Source organism: Hippocampus zosterae, unplaced genomic scaffold, assembly GCF_025434085.1.
Source record: "Hippocampus zosterae strain Florida unplaced genomic scaffold, ASM2543408v3 HiC_scaffold_372, whole genome shotgun sequence".
Classification (NCBI taxonomy): domain Eukaryota; kingdom Metazoa; phylum Chordata; class Actinopteri; order Syngnathiformes; family Syngnathidae; genus Hippocampus; species Hippocampus zosterae.
Window position 1 is genome coordinate 3326 of NW_026262912.1, and position 24192 is coordinate 27517.

A 24192-nucleotide genomic window follows, 5' to 3' on the forward strand; every position below is an offset into this window, starting at 1 on the left:
GTGCTCCTAGACTATGAGGTGCTGCGCTGCTAGGTGAAGTACGCAGTATAGGTGCCACGGCAGTGTAAGGCTATGCTGGTAGTCAAGGACATCGAAGTTGCCTTCACTTCCCCCAGTCTGAAACGCACCAGGCTATTCAAGCTGGGCTGGCAGCTTGACACCCAGGAGCAGGTCACCACCAACTAAGTTTTCGACTTTTACTAAAGCGCATACCATCTCAACGCGCCTCACAAGTTTTACATCAGCGACGAAAAAGACCTGCAGCTGCAGATGGTCGTGGAGGGAGGCCGACTGATGCTGGACAACGAGACCGGCTCGAACGTCACAGTTTCATCCAAAAACACTACTAAAACGTACTCTAAGAAAGGAGTGCTGCTCTCAGCCAGGCTTCCGATTGACATCCGTAAAAAACTACAGTAATCGGATCGCCCTCCCCATTCGCAATTCCTAGAATGAGGTGGGGATGCTTCGTTGCCAGGTGGAAATCATCAAGTCAGAGAAAGCCGCGCAGGTGGCAGCTGAGCCTGGCAGCCCTCCCGCCCCGAAGAAGGAGGTGGCCGGGAATGGCTATATTGTGGTCAATTCGGTGCTGGTGCGCCTCGACATGGACGAAAGCGTAGGCTTCAAGGATTTCGTCCTAGAGCTGAGGATGGGCAAGGCGATCAGGAAATCTGAAAAATTGGTGTGTCCAGGTCTGGAACTGTTGTTCATCCAGGAATTTTGCTTTAAACGGACTTGGGAATAAAACCTGGAGCTTGCGCTTATTGCCTACGACGGGGAGAAGGATCAATTCGGCCTGTTCGCATCCATGAACCTTAAGTAACTCTTTAAGACCGGCAGGTTCATCGGAAAAAAGCAGCCTTTAGAAAACTCGAATAAGGAACATTGCGGATAAGTCATAGTCGATGTGGCCTTCAAAGATGTCAAACCGAGGAAGGTCAACTCCTCGCAATTTGTAGTGGCTCCTACTAAGGAGTAAATTGAGAGGAGAGAGAAGCTGCTTCGGAAAAAAGAGCTTATGAACAGGTATCGGCATCTCGCGAAAAAGCGGGGAGGATGGCTTAAGGAATACTAGGATCTTGATGAGGATATGAAAAGTGAACTTGGAAAGTTTTACAGGCAGTCCTAGTCATTGAATTCAGGCTCAAGGCTATCGTAATAATTGCCATCCATTTCAAAGAAAAGAAGTTCGTATTTTGGAGGTGGAAATATAGTGATAAGTAAAGAAAAGCGGTTCTTTGAGATCCAGGGGACCAATCCCGTCTCGGCTCGGTTCTATTCAAAGGATCTGACTTTGGGAAGGGAAGAGGTCCTTCTATTTCTTCAAGTAACAGATATGACTTCACAAAAGAGACATCGGGTAATCCTGGGGTGGGGAGGTATAGAATCCCTTCGATGTGGGATCGATTTTATTGATAGAATTTAAAATATTTACATTTGATATGGATACGGAGGACAAATATGAGCAGGGAGATAAGGCAAAGGAATCCGAGAAAACTTCAGAATCGAAGAAATAAGAGCCATAGGAGAAACAAACAAGGAAGCATAAACGTAATAAAACTAAGTCAAAGATGGAAAAACCAAAGGAGGAAGAGCATAAGGACACAATGAAAGCTTCAGAATTGAAGAATGAAGCAGAGAAGGAAGAGCCAAAGAAGGAAGAGTAAAAGGAGAAAGAGTCAAAAGCCGAAGATTCAAAGGACACAGAGCCGAAAGAGTCAAAGGCGGAAGAGCTAAAGGTGGAAGAGCCAAAGGCGGAAGAGCCAAAGGAACCTGTGAAAGCTCCAGAACCGAGGAAAGAAGAGCCAAAGGAGGAAGAGTCAAAGGAACTTGTGAAAGCTTCAGAACCGAAGAAGGAAGAGCCAAAGGCGGAAGAGCCAAAAGCCGAAGAGCCAAAAGCGGAAGAGCCAAAGCAACCTTTGAAAGCTCCAGAACAAAAGAAGGAAGAGCCAAAGAAGGAAGAGTCAAAGGAACATGTGAAAGCTTCAGAACCGAAGAAGGAAGAGCCAAAGGCGGAAGAGCCAAAAGCCGAAGAGCCAAAAGCGGAAGAGCCAAAAGCCGAAGAGCCAAAAGCGGAAGAGCCAAAGCAACCTTTGAAAGCTCCAGAACCGAAGAAGGAAGAGGCAAAGGCGGAAGAGCCAAAGGAACTTGTGAAAGCTTCAGAACCGAAGAAGGAAGAGCCAATGGCGGAAGAGTCAAAGGAACTTGTGAAAGCTCCAGAACCGAAGAAGGAAGAGCCAAAGGAGGAAGAGTCAAAGGAACCTGTGAAAGCTCCAGAACCGAAGAAGGAAGAGCCAATGGCGGAAGAGCCAAAAGAGGAAGAGCCAAAAGCGGAAGAGCCAAAAGAGGAAGAGCCAAAAGCGGAAGAGCCAAAGGAACCTGTGAAAGCTCCAGAAATGAAGAAGGAAGAGCCAAAGGAGGAAGAGTCAAAGGAACCTGTGAAAGCTCCAGAACCGAAGAAGGAAGAGTATAAGGAAGAAGAGTCAAAGGAACCTGTGAAAGCTCCAGAACCGAAGAAGGAAGAGCCAAATGGCCTTGAGAATAATCCACAGCCATCTGCTGGGAAAATTTATCAGCCTTTAATACTGGTTGCTTGTGGCTTATTAATTCTGTCCATCGCAACGCTCTTCCCAACACAAAAATTATCGCCGCAAATATAAATCCTACCGTTCGTATTGCTAGCCTTGCTGCTATTCTGATTGATTATCTTATTTCATAGCAGGCAGCAGCAGAGCAATTCCAGCAGACAGCAGCAAGCCACCGCGGTCCCGGCTGCTGCGGCTCCGTTGTTGTTATTGTAATTGTCTACGTAGACCACTTCGCGCTGAGGTCGGTTTTAGATCACCATTGCGGGAGGGGTAGCGAGGTAGGGATCTGCCACGACCGGCTGTCCGTAAGGGTACGCATTGTTGTAACCTGCCAGAGGTACCTGAGGGCCATAGCCAGGTGCACCGTAGCCCGCCCCGTAGCCCGCCCCGTAGCCCGCCCCGTATCCCCCATACTGCGTTTCCGCAACATAGACCTCAGTCCTGGGCGCCTGATACATAACAAATCTCAAATATCAGGAATCACTGAAGTGCTCAGATGGAGTAGATCCGGGTGGTCGAACATGTGGTCGGTAAGATATTGTCCGCTCAGGTAGATGTCGACTATGTGTTTTTCTTCGATGTCGATAAGGGAGCAGTCGCTTACCTTGATGCCCATCTCCTTGTCGTCGAGGCTGAGGGAAAAGCTTTGGAATTCTGTCATCATGCTGAGATAGGATGCTCTTTCTTAGCTTATTTAGTACTGCGGTTAGGGAATGTCGAATGATGGTTTTTTACCCCCTTTTCTGTTTCGAGAAGTTTAATCGCCTTTCCCGAATCGTGATAACTTTTCGACTCTCGAACTGTAATCCACTCTGGGGCTGGGGTCGACTTCGCTGATGCTGATCATCTTTTTGATCCTAGGCTTGCCATTTTTATTTTTTTTCAGTTTTTTTAATTAAACAAATGACTATTCTTAAACAGATTAATTTTCTTTGGCAATTTAATCTTCTTCGATGTCCATCTCTTACTTTTCTCGCATTTTCATCAGTAAATTCTATGCTTCGATGTCTAGATTTTCGTCTTTGCAGAGCACAGCGAACCTGTTTTTTATAGCATTTTAATTTCTGCCGGCAAGAAATTTTGTCATATCGAACCATTTCCTGCCCATGTCCCCGAATAGCTTTATAAGCATTTTATCCTCCTGCTTAGTCCAAGGGCCTCGTTTAAGTGCAGGATCGATGTGGCAATAAAAATGTTAGCGGCACTGTTTGCCTGACCTGAGGACCTTGCCCTAACCAGAAATTCCCCTGTATATTTATTTTCCAGCTTCGACCCAGTCCGTCTTATCCGGATTTTCCACAAATTTTTACAAAATTTAATTTTCTTGAGTGGACCACGGATGACTCCTGATGTTGCTCTTCTCAAAAGAAAGCAGCTTGAAAAAGCAGTCATCTCCACTCCGTCCAGGAAAGGGCCCTGCGAGCTCATCCCAATTTTATTCAGTAAGGCCTTTTACTGTTTTGCATTACTGATGGGTCAGCAGAATTATGAGCCACAGAAGGACCTGGATCTATTGCTTGGACCAGTTGACTTTTAGTTTTTTCTTGACATGCATTCTGGTAATTTCTTTACTTGTTTATTATTTCCGCATAAAACTAGGTCAACTTTGTGCGTTCGGGATTACCGGGCCATTCCAGGTACTCAGGCCAATGGTCAGGCTTTTATTCGTTTATGATCTTCCAGTATTTACCTAAAAAAGATTAGAATTTCTATTCGCTCTTAGCCACGGTGTTCTCGAATACCTGCTTGCCACTCAACTCAACATTTCCTCCTCGGAAATTCCTTTTCCGAAGTTGTACCTTTTCAGCGAAGCTGCCAAAGCTTCCTATATTTCCAGAGCTTGGCGGCGGCCCCCTTTCTCGTTTCATTATATTCTTAATTATGATAGCTTAGGCAAAGGGATATTTGAGGGTCGCGCTCGGAGATGCGAGGTTCATGAAGGATAAAGACTATTACCCTTATGTAACTTTTTAGTGCGGTGGCAGGGAGAAAAAGACTGAGTGTTTGGAAAAGGTGAGAAAGGGAGCTACCTTTGGTCATAAATTTTCATGGGATGTCGCTGGCCAAGTTCCGTTGATGCTGAAAGCAACAGTTTTTACGAAAGGTGTTTTTGGTGATGGGGTTGTGGGAATAGCTGAGCTCGGACTGTAGCCCTACTACAAGTAAGCGAATAAATAGACGACAATCGGCATTCAATTTGTCAATAAGGAGGGCAAAAAGAAGGGAGAACTTGATCTTACAATTATCTTCGAGGCCAGTTTTATGGCCGAAATGACAATCCACCTGCGATCTGCCAAATTGCTGCGTGACACTTAGATGTGGGGGAAAATGGATCCGTACTGCGTCATCACTATGGGAGAACAGACCTACAAGTCCGCAGTCAAGGATGATGCTGGAAAATAGCCTGTTTGGAACTAAGTTTTCAAAATGTCACTGCTCAACCTTTACGACACCTTGAAATTAACTGTTTTCGACCAGGATGCGAGCAGTTCGGACCTGGTAGGCAGCGGGGAATGTGTGTTCGAACCAATGGAGGAAAAGCCTCGCGAATACGATGTGCCGATCACCTTTGAGGGGAAGGAGGCTGGCTCGGTTCAACTCCGTATTTCGTTTTGATCCATTAATTCATCGTTTGAACATGCAGGACTCAAAAAGCCATCGCGGAAAAGAGTCATTCCCCCTGTCCGTGGGGGAACCTACAAAGCGGGCCAAAAACAGGCCCAACAAGACCTGCAAGGAAGCCAAACCAGCTGTCAAGCTGACATCCACATTGAGCAGCACCCTTCGGTTTGAAGAACTGTCGAAGCACAAGAAAAGTCTGGAAGGACTGCTTGAAGAAGCCAATGAATTCAACAAGACCATGCTGCGAGAGGTGCAGCGTCTGAAGGAGTAGCAGAGCCGAACGCGATAGGCGTCGATTTACTGTTAGCAAGAGCGAAACAGACTGGCCAGGACGATCGATCGACTGAGATTCGAAAGACCTAGCGAATAATCCTAGCCCCGCAGAAATTTGGAGCAGAAAGTTCTGCACTATTTCAAAGAGCTGGAGGAGAAAGATGTGGTGATAAAGACATTGCGGGCTGAGCTGGAAGAGCAAAGGAGAGGGAGGCTTTCTGGCAGATAAAATGTGCAGAATGTGGAGGAGCGGCTGCAGGACACTCTGCTAGAGGTCAAGCGACTGCGCATGCAACTGACGTAGTCGGAAGAATAAAATTCCAGTCTGCGGGAAGTCAACCAACGGCTGAAGTAGGAGAACAGCTGCCTCGGACTGTAATCCTCTCGCCTGTTCCACGAGGGGCAGGAGCTGGACCAACGAAGGAGCACCCTCGAAACGATCGTCAAGGAGCTGAGGAGTGAGCAGGCCGAGGCCAAGGAGGAATATGCACGGAGGATGGAAATGATCAAAAAAAGCCTGCAGGAAAAAACCGATAGGATCATTGATCTATAGGAAAGGCTGAGCGAGGTATAGCCTTCGAGGTAGGAGGGAATCCATGTGCCTTTGAAAGTCCTCATCACTTCGAACGAATCTCTGCAAAGGATTAACACCGGCCTGGAATAGCGCACCCAACAGCTCTAGGCCACTCTGATGCACCTCGAATCGCAAAACAGACAGTTACTGGCACTCTTGCCCAAAAAGGAGGATCCGAGCAACATCCTCGTGCACGACAACCCTTAGAACAGTCGTTCTGAGACCATTATTGACGAGTTGAGGTGCAGCAGCCGGACAGACGACAAGCATTAAAGGGGCTGCCAAGTTCTAATGCCCGATGCGCGGATGGGCCTGCTGAAAGAAGCAGTGGCAGAGATGAGACAGGAAAAGAATGAGATTGTGCAAGAAACTCGAAAATAGATCCATAAAGGCGTGGGCCTTCTGATCTCTCTTTCTAAGGTAGTTCGGGAACTGCAGCAGGCCTGCACCGTGAAATCCTAAGAATGTTCAGCCAGCAGATGCATCCTCAACGAACAAGCCTAAGCCCAGGCCCTCCTCCAATCTTAAAAGCAGTAGCTTACCCACTAGACCTAGTCCCTGCGAACCCGGCTGTCCTAGAAAGAGGCGGGCCTTAAAATGGCCCTTGAGCAGGTCAGTTTTCTGAATGACCAGATCACTTGCCTTTAGGAACATGTCTCTGAGCTGAGCAGGTTCAAGGGGAAGTACAGGGAACTTGAGTGTGCCTTCCAGAGGACGGTGGAGCATCTGGAGGAAGAGGTGGGACTGCTGTCTGAAGAGAGGGATGGTCTGCGCGAGAGGGTGAGAGTCCTGTCCGGGGAGGGACAGCTGGCCGGGCAAGAACTAGCATAGAAATGCCGGCAGGTTTCCTAACAGCATTCGATTATTAACCAGTGTCACTCCGCTCTGTCCAGTATCTCTGGCAGGCTAGGAGTCTCATTTTAGAGCATAGTTTCACAAGAGTTTGTGGAGGGCTGTGAGGCGAGGATATCGGCCCTCCTTGAGGACTCGAGGCAAATTCTGTCCTGCAGGGAGAGGCTGGAGGAGGCCGAGCAGATTGCCAAGGTCCTGTCGCTAGAAAATTAGTTGCTGAAGGAGATGGGCCGAGCCAGACCACAGCGGAAATTGGCTAGATCGCAAGAAATAAACGAGGCAGTCTACCTGGACCGGTGCTAACCCTCAGAGACTGAATAAAAGAACATTGCTGACAGGCTGCGAAAGGACCGCCAACTAAACCTCGCGCAATGTGAGACAAATTCCAACATCAAAGGGTAGGAAAGTCTATGCGAGCAGGGCCAGCCTCCTGCGTTTTCCCTCTCAGCCGAGATAAGCAGCTGCTCCGAACAGGACCCTGAAATCGAGTTCGAACTGCGGGCGTCAAGGGAGCTGGCTCTCATCCGCAGCATCGAGGAGCAGTTTGCCATGGTATTTACCGCCTCTCGAAGAAGGGAGGCTGAGCTGAGACAGGTCATGAAAGATATGAAAGAGGTCAGCGGGCTCTTCGGAAGAAGTGTGGAGCTGTAAGGAAAGCTTTATAAAGGTGCTTTAACGAAAGAAGGGTCTTTGCACAGGGTCCTTTACTACGGGCTAATACGGACATTCTACTTCATGTCGTCGAAGCAGCTGAACGAAATCGCCATTTTCAAGCAGCTCTACAACGGCGAACCTGCCTCGCACAGTTTCTTTGCCAGCCTCGAGGATTCATGCTTTTCGGAAAGCTAGTTTGAGGAGCTGCTTGAAGCCGCGCCTGAAGCGGACGAGTGGCTAACCAGAGGTCTGAAGGAACTCGGGGATGATCCTGGAGTTTTGCTGGAGAAGGTGGCAGGGATGTTCCACTTGCCTGTCTCGAGCACAGAGCAAGAAATGCAGCTGGGTGGCGAGTAGGGCTTCACCATCAGAAGGGTCGGAGAGGAGTGGCTGCTCCAGGACCGGGACTTCGCTTGCGAAGCATGATCTGGATGTTTCTATGAAGGAATGTTGCATGCGATGCAGGGCAGTCGAGTCGAGTTACTACCAGCTGGCCTGCGGGCACGCCTACTGCCTGGTGTGCTGTGCGTACAGGCATTTCAAGCAGCTGTCGCTGGGGCGGGAGGGCAGTCTGATCCAGTGCGAGGCATGCGAACAGGTCACAGAGCTGGAGGAGGAGACCATCTCCATCTTGAACGCGAAGGTGCAGGACTAGATCCTGCCGAGGATCCAGGAGCGGCTGCAAGAGACACAGCCTGATGAGCAATTTTCGACGCCCAAGACGAAATCATGGATGGGGGTGAGTATGGTGAGGCTTGGCAAGCACTGCCACTCGCATCCTCGGGAGCTGCAGTGTTTCAGTTGCAGCACATGCCGGCAGCAGGGCCTTTGCTGGAAATGCATCTCTGAGCAGCATCGCAACCACCGGCTGCAGCACCACAAGTCAGGCGAGCACGAGCTGCGAGACCAGGCGCAGCTCACCCGGCTGGAAGTCAGTCAGAGGATGGAGGAGATGGTCCGAGGAATTCAAAGGATCAACTTGCTCAACGGCATCCTGGCCCAGCGCTACGACAGGATGACGCAGGAACTGAACCGCCACTTTGAAGAACTTGCCGATCGGGCCGCCGAAAAGAAGGCAGAGCTGCTGGCTGACCTTGGCAGAGCTGTCAGCTAGCTGTAGCAGACTTTGAGGCAGGCCACCGACCACTACCAAAAAGACATCGACAGACTGCGCGTCCTCTAAGAGCGGGTCTCCCTGCTGGAAGGCAGAGAGTCGATCGACCAGCTGCAGGACATCAAAGGCTAGCTGGCAAGGCTAACGAGCACAGTGTTCAAAGAGCAGGCGTTCCTTCGACGCAGCGAGTCAATGTTCGAAGCCAAGGAGATGATCCCCCTGTACGAGCATCTTTCGAGGATGAGGCTGGCCTACCAGGAGGACGAGGAGGAGGAGCAGGAGGGGAGGGTCGACCCCCCGGACAGTCACAAGCAGCTGAGCGCACAGCCAAAGCGGCAGAATGACACGGTCAGCTGGGCAGGCCGGTCCGAAAAGGGCCGGCGCAACAAGCTGGAAGACATTCTTGAACACCAGAAAAAGACGTTTTACATGCGCTCGCACCAGCGTCTGCCCCTCTGATATTTATCTCACTCGGGCCAGTCGAAGGCCAGCTGCAGGTGTCCTTCCATCACCTCCACTTGCAGCCTCCTGCAGCCCTTGAACCCCAGCATCTCGCAGTCCCAGTGGAAGTCCAGCGGCTGCCGCGCCAGCAGCCCGTCCAGCTCGGAGGGCTTGAGGTCAGGCACGACCACCGGGTTGCCACCGAAATCAAGGGACATAAATTTGGTGTCCTTTAATGTCATTTTTAGTGTCGTCTGGAACAAGGGCTGGTAGAACAACTAGAAAGTAAGTTTGCCTTGGAACACCGAGCCTTGTCGGTAGTTGCTCACATGGACTTCTAGGTCGGCAGCCAGCAGCCCGGGGTTCAGCTGGTAGTTGCGGAACCGGATGTGGTAGGACTTTACTGCGAGACTTAACTGCAGGCTTGTGAAGTACTAGACAATAGTACCAGTAAACCCATCCATGTTGCTATCCAATTCCTGCTGGCAGAACTCAGTCAGCTAATCAAAAGAGACATCCACCCTTGCCATACTGGTCTGCACCTGTCCTGGCTAGGGCCACGAGTAGGGCCCGCTCTACAACTCGAAGACCACTGACTTTTTGCAGTAAAAAGGGCCTTTGAAGGCATGACTGGCCAGGAACCTAGGGTCTAAGGGCAGCAGTTCTCGGATGGACAGGAAAGGTGCGGAGTACGCCTTGAACATGCCGATCATGATGTTTGGTAAGGATGCCCGGGTGCCAAGCACCACCTGTGCTTTAAAATTCATGGCCTCTTCAGGCCTGAGCTCACTGATTTACATATCCGAGAGCTGCACCCGAAAGGCTAAATCCCCCTCCATACTCTCCAGCTAGAAGTTCATGTAGTCGACCTTGAAAGTCAGACTGCTCGAGGACTCTATCCAGGTCACCATACGGTAGCTGAACTCCAGGTAGACGTGCAAGGTGATGTCCCGGATATTGCCGACCAGCCCTTACTTGACTTGCAGGGAAATCGCTTGGTCAGGGATGTCGACCTGCCTTACCTCCATTTTCGAGATCCTAAACTTTTTGTCCTAATAGGAGCAGCCCCTGCACTGCATGACCTCGCGGACCAGCCTCCCGGCGGGCCCCTGAAACCTGGCCAGGGTTTCTGTGATGGCATGGAACCGGACGGACGCTAGGGCCAACCCCGCCAGTACCCAAATCATAAAATCTGCTCATGGCTGATCGATCCTTGCTTCAGAGGCAGGCCACTCCTGGTACAGCTGCTTGATCTTTTCGTAGGTGATGAACATGATCCCGTTGGCGGGCACCAGCTTGACCAGGTCTGCGGACAGGCCCTTGTAGAACCCCCGCAGGCCCTGCTTGCTGTAAATCTAGAGGGCCACCCCATACACCTTCACTCGCTCGCGAGAGTCGTGCACCCAGGACCGGATCACCACGTGCGGGTAGGTCAGCGTGCATGACGCCACTTTCGAGACCCCCGCAATCACGAACACCTTGAACGAGGTAAGCCCGCCCCTGTCGAGGCTGTAGTCCTTCAGCCTCTCGTAGACCGTGAAATAGACCATGGGGTGGCTGAGTCCCAGCATGGACATGCTCATGCCTTTGAACAGCCCCCTCAGGCCCTCCGTGTGGTACATCTCCCGCAGCACGCGGGCCAGCGACTGGTGCTGCTCCTACTCGGGGCGGAACACCTGCGCCATCATCCTCGTGCGGGCTATCCACAGGGGGTTCGACAGCAGGTTGACCAGCGCCCCCGCGACCAGAGAGCTGAAGGGCACGGACCAGGAGTGCCCACTGCTCAGTTCCTTGAGGTTGGTGTAGATCGGGAAGTACAGCGAGTGGAAGTAGGGGATCACGACCACCGAAGCCCGGTAGCCCTTGTAGTAGCCCCGCCAGCCCTCCTCCTTAAGGATCGTCCGCAGGGCATGCCAAAGGCCTCTGTAGTAGAGAGGGTTTCCAGACTTGGCCACGATGTTCAGACGGGTGCGGGCAATCTCCAGGGGCGAGCACACCGTGACCGTCACCAGCCCCGACACCAGCCCTGCCACGAACTCCAATTTAACATTCATCCGGCAATTAAACTTGCTACGAGCGAGGCGGGTTATCGTCCTTGCTTAAGGTTTAATTCCGGACGGGGCGTTAGATTCGGGGCAAAACCGGACTGGGTTTTGATTATTTTAATTGGGGGGATTCGGTTATATTTTGATGCTGCCGGAGCTGCGGCTTATTCAGGATAGTGTTGACCTGCACAGGGCATTCGCGAGTACCCTTTTCTCCAAGATTGCTTGCAAAGCGCATCCAGAGGCCGCTCCCCGGACCTTCTGCGTGGCCAGCTGCTCCTTTTTCTGCAAGGACTGCGACATCAGCATGGGCCTTGCGAAGCAGACCAGATTTTCGCTAGAAAACTAATTAGACGGCAGGGAAATCCTCGCCCTCGAGCAGCAGCTTCTAGAAAGAGTGAAGACAGACCTGTCCGACCTGGCGGACCGAGCCCGCCACGAGATCACATAACTCACATCGCAACTGAACGATCGACTCCTCAACATCCACCATGAAACGAAGCTGGCCCTCGAGAGCTGCCAGGAGTGCGTCGATCAGCTTATCTACAAGAAGACGTCGGCCCTTCTCCATCTCAAAAACAGTTTTTTGGAGGGCCGCATTTCACCCCGCGAGCTGTGCCTTTCCTACTATGAGATGGTCACGGGCCTGGCCTAGTACAGCCGGGGCTGGGACCTCGACAGCAATCCTCAGCATCACCGCCCTCCATGTCAAGTCCAGCAAGGCTGTCTCCGAAATCCTCGCTTTCCCAGGACTGTCAAAATAGCTCGGCCAGTACCAGTCCGCCTTGCAGACTAAACTCGGTCTCGTAGATTCCTTGCGTGACTACAAGGTGGTTGTCGAAGGCCTTAGCAGCCCCTTTTCAGTGGCCTCTGACGGGCAGACCGTTTTCGTGGGGGACTACGGCAGCAGCTGCGTGTACCAGTGCAGTGGGGCCAGCAAGACGGTCTGCTACAGGGGCGCGGATGCGGCCTGTCTGCTGTACCAGGATCAAAAGCTGTACATCTCAGAGCACAACAATCACCGGCTGACCGAGCTGGACCTGGACTCGAACATCACCCGCATCCTGCTGGGCACGGGCCGGCCCGGCACCTCCTCCAAACAACTCGACAGTCCTAACGGCATCTCCTTCTACAAATCGAGGCTGCTGGTCTGCGATTCGGGCAACAACCGGGTGCAGCTTGTGGACCCTTGCTCGGGGCAGGTGCAGACCCTCGCCGGCAATGAGAGGCGGTAGGTGCTGGACTATCCGACGGGTGCGGTCGTCGTAGAGGGGGTCATGCTGATCTGCGACTTCAACCATGATCGGGTGCTGAGGTGGAGGGTGGGCGAGAGCCGGCCGTGCGGGGAGGTGGTGGGCTGCGGGAAGGGACTGGCCCGGCCTTACTGCATCGTGCAGGCAGAGGGTGGGGTCTTCCTCAGCGACCAGTTCAACCACCGGATCCTGCGAGTGTTCAAGGACCGGACCGAATAGGTGCTCACGAATATCAGGGACCCGCGGGGACTGTGCCTGAGGAGGGGGGAAGTGCTGGTGGCCAGCCAGACGGGGGGGCGCGTGGTGGGGGTGGCCGGGTGATGGCAGAAATTAAATGTAAAAGCTGTCGAAGCCGCGACTGTACGGGACGGTGAACTCGACCATGCCGGCAGAGTACTACGACTACGAGCACTACGAGGTGGAGTTCGGGGAGATCGACGACTACGAGATCATGGACAAGCTGGGCCGGGGCAAGTACTCGGAGGTGTACTCGGGCATCAACGTGCACCGGAACGCCAAGGTGGTCATCAAGGTGCTCAAGCCCGTCAAGAAGAAGAAGATCAAGCGCGAGATCAAGATCCTCAAGGCCCTCAAGGGCCACCCCAACCTGATCGACCTGCTCGACGTGGTCAAGGACCCCGCCTCCAAGGCGCCCTGCCTGATCTTCGAGCACATCGAGAACGTGGACTTCAAGTCCATGTTCGGCACGCTGCGGGACATCGACATCCGCTTCTACATGTTCGAGCTGATGAAGGCGCTGGACTACTGCCACTCGAAGGGCATCATGCACCGGGACGTCAAGCCCCAGAACATCATCATCGACCCCAAGCGCAGGGTGCTCAAGCTGATCGACTGGGGGCTGGCCGAGTACTACCACCTGGGCACCAACTACAACGTGCGGGTGGCCAGCCGCTTCTTCAAGGGCCCCGAGCTGCTGGTGGACAACGAGTACTACGACTACAGCCTGGACATCTGGAGCGCCGGCTGCATGTTCGCCTCGATGGTCCGCGCCTCACCAGATCTTCAAGAAAGAGCCCTTCTTCCAGGGCGAGAACAACTACGACCAGCTGGTCAAGATCGCCAAGGTGCTCGGAAGCGAGGACCTCTACAAGTACCTCAAGAAGTACAAGCTCACCCTCGAGCCCGAGCTGGCCACGCTGCTCGACCGCTTCCCTCGCAAAAGCTGGAGCCTCTTCGTCCGGGAGGAGAACGCCAGCCTGGCCAACGAGGAGGCCGTGGACCTGCTCAACGCCATGCTGGTGTACGACCACGCCGAGCGCATCCTCCCCAAGTAGGCCATGGAGCACCCCTATTTCGCCCCGGTCCGGGTCAAGCGATGATAATTAACATGCAGCCCCGCTCCTTCAGGCTGGCCGAGCTGGACTCGGGCCGCATCCAGCGCGAGATCGTCCGCCTGACTGCCGCCCTCCACCAGGAACGGTCCCTCGAGGACAATTTCTTTAGGGCCAACCAGTAACGAATCCTTCAAGAGCACGCCCCTGACCTGGCTCCAGGCTTCCTCACCGGTATAAGCGAGCCCTCCCGGCCGCAGGACCCGGGCGTGGCTGAGCCCCCTCCCCCTCGCCGCAGGACCTCAACTCCCTTCAACGCCACCGAGATGGCCCGACGCTTACAGCAGAAGTACGGCCGAATGATGTCGAGGATGCACACGCTGCGAGGACTGAAGCCGCGAGTGGTGCCGACCTGACAAGATCAAGAGGACCAGGCTTCGAGTGGTGTCGAACAACGTCCCGCGGAAGGGAGTGGCAGGCCCCGAAGAGCACAGCTACCGGGTCATCAACCGCGAGAACAGGCCGGCAGTGCCCAGCCTCGCGGTCAGCAGCTTCCCAGCGAAGACTCTTCTGGACCCGGTATGATGTCATGCATAGTCAGAAGAGGCAGCCGATCAGCTGCTCCTTGAGCTGCTGGCTCTACTGCTGGGTGCGCTTGAGGGTCTCGGCCAGGTGTCGGCGGTCGGCCGGGCTGGACAGCTGCAGGTAGAAGGGCTTGCTGTTGATCACCAGCTCGATGCTCGAGTCCTCGGACTCGCATATGGTGACCCTCTCCACCCCCACTTCCAGGACCTTTTCTGACTCGATCAGCAGGGTCAGCAGTCCATCGCCTAACCTGACCGTGCAGTCCATCGGCTTGAGCCCGTTGATCAGCAACTGCCCCGGAAGACAGTCTTCCGGCAGGGCCCCCACCTGCTGCAGTTCAGGGCAGACCCACTTTTCACTCGCGAGGCAAGCCCGTGCCCTGGTCAGCAAGCAAGTTGCCGCAGTGGCCCGCTTCAGTTCACTGTCCAGGGCCTTGTGCGTGGCCACCAAGTCGTAGTCCTTGATCCGCCTGTTAAAAATGGTGCTCAGCTATTCGACCATGAATTCTTAGTGCCAGTCGACTATCAGAGCGGTTTCAAGGCCGGCCCGCACCTGGTTCAGAGACTCTCCCATGGCGTGGTCCAGCAAATCCTTTTCCGCAGTGACGATGAGGATCTATAGTTCGGCCTTGATGTCAGGGGCGGAGTGCCGGCATGCCAGCTCGAAAATCTTATACGCAGTGGTGATGGACTCGAGGCAGGGTGCTGAGTAGACTGATTTCAGCAGCCAGACCAGGTCCATCGACTCGACCATGATCCTCCGGTCCTCCTCATCGAGAGATCTGACAGTTTGCAGCCAGAATGTGCAGTACATCCGCAGGTCATCGCGTGAGGAGATGGACTCGCGCAGGGCCTGGGCCCGGGGGTTGACAGTGTCGTAGAGCAGAGGCTGGTCCAGCAGCAGGGCAGGGCAGTCCATGAACTGGTGCTGCTGGAAGATGGTGTTGATGCGGATCTCGGTCCCGCATATCACTGAGATGTGGGAATACTCCTCTTCGTAGTACTTGTCCCAGCCGAAGACCCGGCCCGCGATGCCTCGCCCGCCCGTGTATTTCCAGAGCTAGGTCAGCCCCCGCGTGTCGTCCGGGTGGTAGGACCGCAATGGTTTCGGCTGCAGCCAGGGAAGCAGCCGGCCATCGACTTTGCTGCAGAACATCCTCAAGGCGTTGAACCGAGCCAGCCTCTGCAGCTCAGGAGAGCTGGCTCTAAAGGCCAGCGCGTGGGGGATCGACTCTCCGGCCGAGCACATGGCGTAGCACAGGGAGTTGAAGAACATCTTCTGCCCGTGTTTGAATAGCCGTTGGAACAGTTCTTCGCAGAAGGACAGCTCGTCGGTCACGCACTCTGCCTCGTCGGCGGCGTGCCGGTCTCGGTTTTCGAAGGCCGCGAGGGCGTAGTTGACGCGGGTGCAGAGCCACAGGGCCAGAAAGGGGTAGGCGATGGCGAAGGGATAATTCTCGAAGAACAGTCCGACCGCCTCCTCCCCCAGGGCGAGGACATTGAGGATGGCGCTGCGGACGGAGGTGCGGACCAGGGGGTCCCTGTGGTTGAACAGCTTCATGGCGTGGAACAGCAGGGGCATGCTGTACTGGTGATCTCGGGACATTCACGCAGAAGAGGCGCCAGTTGTCGGTCCCCTTGAAGAGCATGGTGATGCTCTTGAGCAGCTGGGAGTAGGTGCTGGCGACCTCTTCGTGCCGGAAGTCGAGGGGGAAGTTCAGGAGTTCGTGGAAGGAGGGGTGCGAGAGGAAGTAGGCCAGCTCCATGGGCCTGTCCCTGAGGTTGTAAATCAGGAAGCTTTGGGAATGCAGCACTGCGACACAGGCGTCAGCGTATCTGTGGCGGTGCAGCAATTTTAACTGCTGGAGCGTGTAGTTGCTCTCGCAAAGCAGGTCGAAGCACTCGTCCTTGCGCCCGGCCAGAAAGGCCCTGACCACCCGGTCAAGGACTTCCGAGAGTCTCTGGTAGTCCCGGTTGAACCCCTTCAAGTAATTCTGCTCGAGCTATGCCAACGCTTCCATGAGATCCTCCATCGATAATAATGCCGAAGCAGAGATGCAAGGTCATCTCGCTCGGCGACTCGGGGGCGGGCAAGACCACGCTTAACCTCAGGCTCAGCGGGGGCCAGTCGGAAACGAGGCCCACTGTGGCCGTGGACTATTAACTGAGGGAGGTCAACATCGGTTGTGCGCAGGTTCAACTCAAACTCTGGGACACTGCCGGCCAGGAAGCCTTTCGGGCAGTGGTCAGGAACTTTTACAGGGGCGCCGAAGTGGCACTGCTGGTGTTCGATTTGGCCAAGGCATCGGCCTTGTCGGGCGCGGAAGGGTGGCTGTTGGATTTCGTCGAGTACGGCCCTGAAGACACGGATATCATTTTGGTGGGAAACAAGTCTGACCTGCCGCCAGCATTTCCGGAGTCGTAGCTATCAGACTTCCTTTCAAGGCACCCCAGAATCAAGCAGTACGTGGAGTGCTCTGCCCTTCGCAACAAAGGCCTCTAACTTTTACTCGCCAGGATTGTCGAGTGCAAGGCCCAGCGCATGAGCAGGGCCGAAGAAGAGCCCTTTTTCGAGGAGTGCCCTTGCGAGCGGGCCATCACCATCGTCAAGGCCAGTCAAAAGGCATACGGCGGCTGTGAGCCCTGCAGTTGATGTTATAGAATCATTCGCCTAGAAAGCACTGCCATCCGCAGCTGCAGTCACAGACCTCAGGGGACGGCGGACGGGGCCCGGGCAGCAGCAGGCGGGGGTCCAGGTCTGGGGGCGGCTGGAAGGAGACCAGTTTCAGCCGTTCGCGGGGCATGCGTTAGATTAATGGAGATTGAGGAGACCATAGAGTAAGACCGCAGCTGGCAGAACTACCCTGTCGCCCCCGATCGATAAGACTACCAGCTTTTCTTCAGATAAGGCCGCAAGGACCTCAAGCCCGGCCTGACCCGCAGCCTGCACAGCCTCGCCTCCTCCAGGAAGTTCTTTAGCCTCTACCAGAACCTTTTGAAAGTAACTGTCTCGTATTTCTATCCTGAGGCGATCAGATCCGCCTCTGCAGCACTCTAGTCCAGGATAGCCACGCAAGAGGCCAGGAAGGCCTACTGCATGATCTCGGAGCAGATCGCCCGGCAGACCAAAACCGAGTTTGACAGTCATCCCTATTTCCTGGGGGTGGTCACATACATAATCTGCGCGAAGTTGATCGGGGCGGACCTGAAGGTGTGGTCTCGTAGGGTGATCGATATCCACCACGCCGTGCATTACACCATTTTCGGGACGACTGTCTCTGACGAGTACATACTCAACTTTCTTGAGAGACTGTTCCGCCCGGCCTCCCTGGCCCAGGACCTGGCCTTCCTCAAGCCGCATCACGAACGCAGTTCTGGGAAGAAAAGCATCGTGCTTTAACTGCTGAACCCGCATAACGAGGCCAAGGACAGTCCCGCCACGAGCCAGTTCCGGACCGAACTGAGGGACAAGGTGCAGTCGCTGGTCGCCGGCAAGGGCCAGCGAGTATCAAGCATGCCGCCCGTCGAGGATGGCAGCAGAGTGATCGTGAGTCACAAGAAAACGAGATTCGACATTAACGGCGTGTCAGCTTCTGTGCATGAATCCTTGAATTACTAGCGCGTGCCCTTGACCAAGCCGCAGATCGCCTACATTCGCGGAGTCTACAACCCCGCCCGAGAAGAAGCCTAGCTCCGCTTCAACTACCAGATGCACCGCTATTTCGAGTTGCTCAAGGCCCGCAAGAACAGCCAGGCCCAGAAACCCCTTGAGAAAAAAGACGACCACTGGAACCAGTACAAGTGCACCTACGGGTCAAGCGCTTCGATATACCTGACATCGACCTGCTCGAGGAGTCCTCGACGGGCTCTGCTGCTGACCAGGAAGATGTCAAGCCTCCCACTCGGGTGCTGTCTTTCGTGAAGCCATCTCAGCCTCGGGCCATGGCACTTGACCGAGAGGAGTCCCCGAGATGCAAGGACAGCGTTTTTCTGAACGGCATCCGCGATGACAAAAAAGAAAGACGCCTGAAGAAGAAGAACCGCCTTTACCGTGAAATAATCCAGACCCGCAAAGACGATATCCAGGCCCTGCGCAAGGAACTAAGCGTGATACTCCACAAGAAGGAGCCCGAGACCACCATCGTCAAGTTCAGCCACAAGAAGAAGAAAAAGTGATGACTGGATTTATATGCAGTTCGAGCACTGGCTGCGGATGAGGCCGTCGGTTGATGGCACCCGCAGCTGCCGGGTCGACAGGCCTGCCGCCCGCCTGGAGGTGCACGGGCAGCAGTTCGCCTTCGACCGGGTGTTCGACCACATCGACGACAAACTCTTCCTGCAGGTCCTCTAGGAAAAGACAGCCCGGGTGCTCGAGGGACAATCCCTTTTCCTGCTTTTCAAGGGCACCTAGTTCTCAGAGACTTTCAGCAGGCTCTTCGGGGAGGAGGATTGGCTCAGCAGCACGAGCAAGAGTCTGGTGAGAAGATGAGTGCGGGGCTGTTCGGCAAGGCGAGGGTTGCTGCGCAGTTCTATGATCTGCTCGGCAACAGGGTGCGAGACCTGACCCTGTGCATCACCCACGACCTCTCCCTCATCTCAGTCTACGACGACTACTCGCCCGCCTTCAAAGCCAAGGAGAAGGAGCAGAGGCTGCTCAAGAAGCTGGCCCGAGAGTACAGCGAGTCTTCGATCGAAGTGCTCAAGGGAGAGCGGGTCCCCTCTGTAGAGTTGGAGGATGTGCAGGCTCTGAGGGAGATGCTCTGCAAGGGGCTGCAGGTTAGAGCCCGTGCTAGTGAGGGTGCTGGGTTCCTGGCAGAACATGCCATCACCTGCTTAGTGCTTTAAGTGCAGCCTCCTGACCGCCCCCCCGCCAAGCTAGTGATCGCCAAGCTGAGCAACCTGGAGGGCGAGGATGACAAGGACAGCGAAGGCGCCACCATAGGCAACCTGTTCAAGGAGTTGCGAGGCGGGTTCACGAACCGCGCGAAGCTGCTGCACCTGCGCTGCAACTTTTTCTATCCTTTCGGGGAGCAGCTGTTCCAGATTGTTAACACCTGCTTCCTGGTGGTGTCTGAGCTGCTCTACACTGACTTCAACGCGCAGAAAGAACTGCAGGTGCTGGCCACAGCGGACGAGTTCTTCTCGGCGCCCAGCCAGCAGGAGAGCACCCTGGACCACAAGTCCAGGGAGATGAAGAAGTACGAGCTGACCACCCTGGAGAAGGAGAAGGACATGCTCTCCCAGAGACTCAAAAAGGTGAAGGACCGCACCCGCAGGATCGAAGAGTTGCTGAACAGCGATGTGTTCCGGGACTGCAAGATACCCCTTTCTGAACTTGAGACCATGGAGGCGGAATTGATGAAGACACACAAAGAGCTGCAGATCAAGGTCGCCCGTAAAGAGGGCGTACTGTCCGAGATCAAGGCCGCGGGGCAGGCTGAGCTTCAGGCCAAGAGTTAGGAGCTGGCATAGTTGCGTGTGCGGGTTGTGGAATATCAGAAAGAGAGGGCGGCCAGGCTGCGGGAACTTGAACTGGACCTCGAAGAGTTTGCGGCCCTTAAAAATAGCGAACTTTAGACATTCGTCAAGAGCTCTTCTCTAAAGCAGATCGAGTCAATGCCAGCCCTCGTCACAGCCAAAATCCCGCCCGTCAGCGACAGCGGATACCAGCTGAAAGTAGCCGCAAAGGCCAGAGAGTTCCAGAAGAAGGAGAAGGCGATGTAGCTAAAGAAGACAGGAACTATCAAGCGACTCACTGCGAAGCACGAGGAGAAAGAGCGTGCTTGCAGAGAGGAAGTAACCAGGCTCATGAAAAAGGCGGCTCAGCAGGAGGCCGAGTTAGAAAGGCTCAGACTGCTTACTTGACCATTATTTATCAATGCTCGGACTGAGACCCCACCGACCCCACGCTTGCGCCTCTATTCTAAGGAACTCTCAGCTTAAGAAGCTTCTTCTTGCCCCTGCCCATGAGTTTTCTTAAGAAAAACCGGACAAAGGAGCGAGCCCTTAACGACTACTTATCGGGACTAGTGGCAGCCGCCCCGTGACTTATGCCAGGCAGACGTTCACCTTAAAGGGTTGCCATATCCTCCCGAGGAAAAGAGCCGTCTCCATGTATCAATCTACCAACTTCGACTTTGACTGCGAAGACTCCTCGCAAAGGATGCAAAGGATGGCCATCACAGACATGTTCCACCGTCCCCCAAGCAAACATTTTTTAAAGCCTGCCACGCCTTTTCTGCAGCTAGGCGGGGGCTGCCGGGGCAGAGCCACCTCCTACTCGCACAGCCTCACCAGGCATGGAAGGTGATTCATTGATATAGATCGACAATAATGAAGATGGTGCAATGCTGACCAGTTCGACTCGCTGCTGGGCATGGGCACGGTCCAGATCGAGGTGGCGATTGACCCCAACGCCCGGAAGAAGAACGCCACGTTCATGGACCGCAGTGGGGGCAGGATGAAGCTGCCGGTATACACCGGGGACGACGACATCTCGGGGATGGTCGAGCTACGGCTGCAGAACACACGCAGGCTGGAGCACCTGGGGGTCCGAATCGAGTTGATCGGCCACCTCGAGATGTACAGCGAGAAGTCGCTCTCGACCGATTTCATCTCGATGGCCAAGTAGCTCGAGCCTGCAGGCAGCCTCACCGAGAACAAGAGCTATCGGTTCCTCTTCCCGAAGTTCGAGAAGGCCTATGAAACATTCTTCGGGGTGGCCGGCAGTGTCCGCTACTTCCTGAGGGTCACTGTGGCAAGGAACTATAACTTGAGGGTGACCAAGGAGGTGGACTTCGCGGTGCAACTGCCGACCCCCGAACTGGCCAGCTAGGAGCAGGCCTCGATCAAGCTCGAGGTCGGCATTGAAGAGTGTCTGCACATCGAGTTCTAGTACAACAAGGCCCTGTACCACCTCAAGGACTGCATCTTCGGGAAGGTGTCGTTTCACCTGGTGCGGATCAAGATCAAGGTGATGGAGATCGCCATCATCCGCAGGGAGATCGTCGGACAGGGGCCCAACTCCACCAGTGAGAACGAGACGCTCGTGCGGTTCGAGGTGATGGACGGGTGCCCGGCCAAGGGCCAGATCATCCCCACCCGGATCTACCTGTCGGGGGTGGACCTGACCCCCAGCTACAAGGACATCAACAAGCGACTGGCAGTGAAGCACTTCCTGAACCTGATCCTGATCGACGAGGAGGAGCGCCGGTACTTCAAGCAGCACGAGATCACAATCTACCGCAAGAAATGATCCATCATTCATGCTTCTCGTTGATGAAGGCCATGATCTTGTCGATCATCCCGTCGATCGCCCCTGGGTCGTTCTGCAGGTCCTGGTCGCCCTCCAGGGTCAGCACGCGCTTCTCCATCGTCTAGGAGCACAGCCACTCCTCGTGGCGGTCGTGCAGCTGGGTGAGGAAGTCGAGGGTGAGGCCGGACTCCTCCTCCCGGTTTCTGCGCATCTGGCGTTCTAGGCACACCTTGGGAGAGGTGCGCAGGTAGATGATGCCGGCGGTCTCGAATCTCGAGAATATCTGTTTGTAACCGTGGTAGATGTGGAAATAGATGTCGTAGACCTTGTCGGTCATGAACCCCTCTCGGTTCATTTCTTTGCCAAAAATTTGAAAGTCACCGTCGATCGACCGTTCGGAAAGGGCGGGAGTGGTGCCCTTGAAGCTGCTCCATTTCTGGAGGCGGGTGATCAGGGTGGTCAGCTGGAAAGGCATGGCCCAGGTTTCCGGCTGCTTGTAGTACAGATCCAGGAGGTTGGTGTCCCCTTTCCCCAGCTTCTGCCAAACATCCACAGGCTCAGTGATAACTTGTAGAGGCAGTCCCCTTTCCGAGATGCGCTTCAGCAAGGTGGTCTTGCCACTGCCAATGTTGCCCTAGATGGTGAAATACTGGGGTTGGTCTGCCGCCATTTAATATTTCGATTTTTGGCTCCGATTAATCCAACATCGTCCGCCAAATTAATGCCCGGGCCTGCCAGGGTGCTAGTCCGTAGGGGCTGGAGCCAGGGTGCGTAGGCTTAGGTGACAGTCGTAAGAGCTGCTTTTCAATAAATACAAAAAGTGCGGCTCATAGAGTCAAGCGCGCTTTCTGGGGTCTTTGACGACAGCAGGCTGGTCCTGCAGACTGGCCAGGATCCGTTCCAGAAGCATCCGCTCTTTGAGCTTGCGGACCATCTGAGGGTGTTTCAGGGCTTCAAACACGGAGAGAAGATTGTCCAGCAGATGCCCCTCGACTTAATCGACCGATTCCATGGCGAAGGCGTTGACAGCCTCAGCACTGCCCCGCATACCCCTCTCCTTCATGTAGGCAACTATCTGGTCCTTGGCGGCTTCAATCGCTGCCTGCCCGCCGTCCTGCTCTTCTGTAATTTATGAAAGGACGTCGCTTCTAGGATCGCAGGGGGGACGGTCCGGCGGAGGAGGCGGTGGTCGCATCATTTGGTAGAGGAAGGGGTTGGAGTAGTCGAAGGGAAGATACTCGCGAGGCAGAGGGTGGTGCGTGGGAGGAGGGGGTATTGGCCGGTTCAATTGCCCAGGGTGGTGCATGGGGTGCGCAGGGTGCACAGGGTGCACAGGGTGCACTTGCGACACCACCTGCATATTCCTAGAAGGCCCAGCCCTTCCCCTGCCAAGCCCACCCGACCCAGACCCGTCCTCAGACTCCGACGAGCAGTCCAGCTCCCCCTCCTAAACTTCAATAGCTTAATTGTCCAATCGACAGCTTCCCTATCCCGCATCATTCTACATACACACAATCGATATTAATTATGCCTCGCTATGGGTCATTCGGGGTCTTAGTTGGGCACTGCCACCCACGGCAGCAGTGACTCCAGTAGCATCCCCAGCAGGCCTTGGTTCGGGTCTAGCTACCGGCCCTGGTTCAGCAGGTCTTCTTACGGAGGTAGGTTCTAGAAGTCGATGCGGTCGGTGCGGTCGCTGAACCCGTGCTTGGTGAGGTGGTCGTATCGGCGCCACTTGAATGGCAGATTCAACCCTGATTCGCCTGTGGGTGGTCCCTTTAACAGTACATTCAGCAGAGGCAGGCTCTGCTACAGTGTGTTGAGAACATAGCCGGAAGCAGCCTTCAGCCAAAGTGCGAGCTGGCTTTGTTTCCAGAGATCCTTGTTGCGCTAAGCGTATATCTCCATAGCCTTTTCAAGCCCCCTTTCGTCGCCTGCAGTTTACAGCCCCAAAAAGTGATAGTTAGCAGGTCGATTGAAAAATTAATGGTCGATGATCTCCTTGAAGGGCCGTTTCTGCCAGCCCTACAGCAAGGAATGCCCGAAGTCCTTGCCGACCAGCTCAGACGATCTCAGCAGAGAGGAAAACAAGCCAGGGTAGAGCATGATTGCCCTTAAGAGTGAAGTGTTCGGCAGCTCGTCACGGGCTGACTCCATTTGATCTATCCGCAGTGCTTGCTCGAGGTGGAACGGAGTGAATGTCAGTAACTCGCCCATGTCGAGTTCCTCAATCAGGCTGCCTTGAGGATCCGTTGCGACCATGTGCTTCGCCAGGGCCATGGAGTACAAAAAGTTGGGCATCAGTCTAATCGTGGACCCAGGGGCTCCAATCGCCTCCGGGAACTGTTAGACGAAGTCGTAGAGATAGTCGAAATCTTTGGCAGAAATAGCGTTGAAGTCGATCTGGAGCAAGGCTCCTTCAGGGTCCGCGCAGGGGTTCATCTTTAGCAAGAGTTTGTTGTACTCGAGTGCGGCTTGGACAGTGCCCTTGCGAATGCTCGTGTCGACTTGCTTCGCCACACATTTGAAGAAAAGCTTGTTGATATCGTCTTCGGCCTAAAGTATGACAGGCCGGTCCTTGCCAGCCAGGCCATGCACGTACATGGGGGCGGCCTCCTCAAAGATGCGTAATATGGACTCGATGA

General features: G+C 54.5%; 2 protein-coding genes across 2 annotated transcripts; both read left to right on the forward strand.

The window, feature by feature from the left end:
* Nucleotides 1–12750: 12750 nt before the first annotated feature.
* Nucleotides 12751–13756, forward strand: LOC127595041 (casein kinase II subunit alpha-like). The gene is given in 2 exon segments (XM_052056750.1): nucleotides 12751–13419; nucleotides 13421–13756. Coding segments are annotated over 2 exon segments (1005 nt in total).
* Nucleotides 13757–19908: 6152 nt separating this feature from the next.
* Nucleotides 19909–21547, forward strand: LOC127595042 (vacuolar protein sorting-associated protein 26-like). Its single transcript, XM_052056751.1, is given in 2 exon segments — nucleotides 19909–20012; nucleotides 20632–21547. Coding segments are annotated over 2 exon segments (1020 nt in total).
* The last annotated feature ends 2645 nt before the right edge of the window (nucleotides 21548–24192 follow it).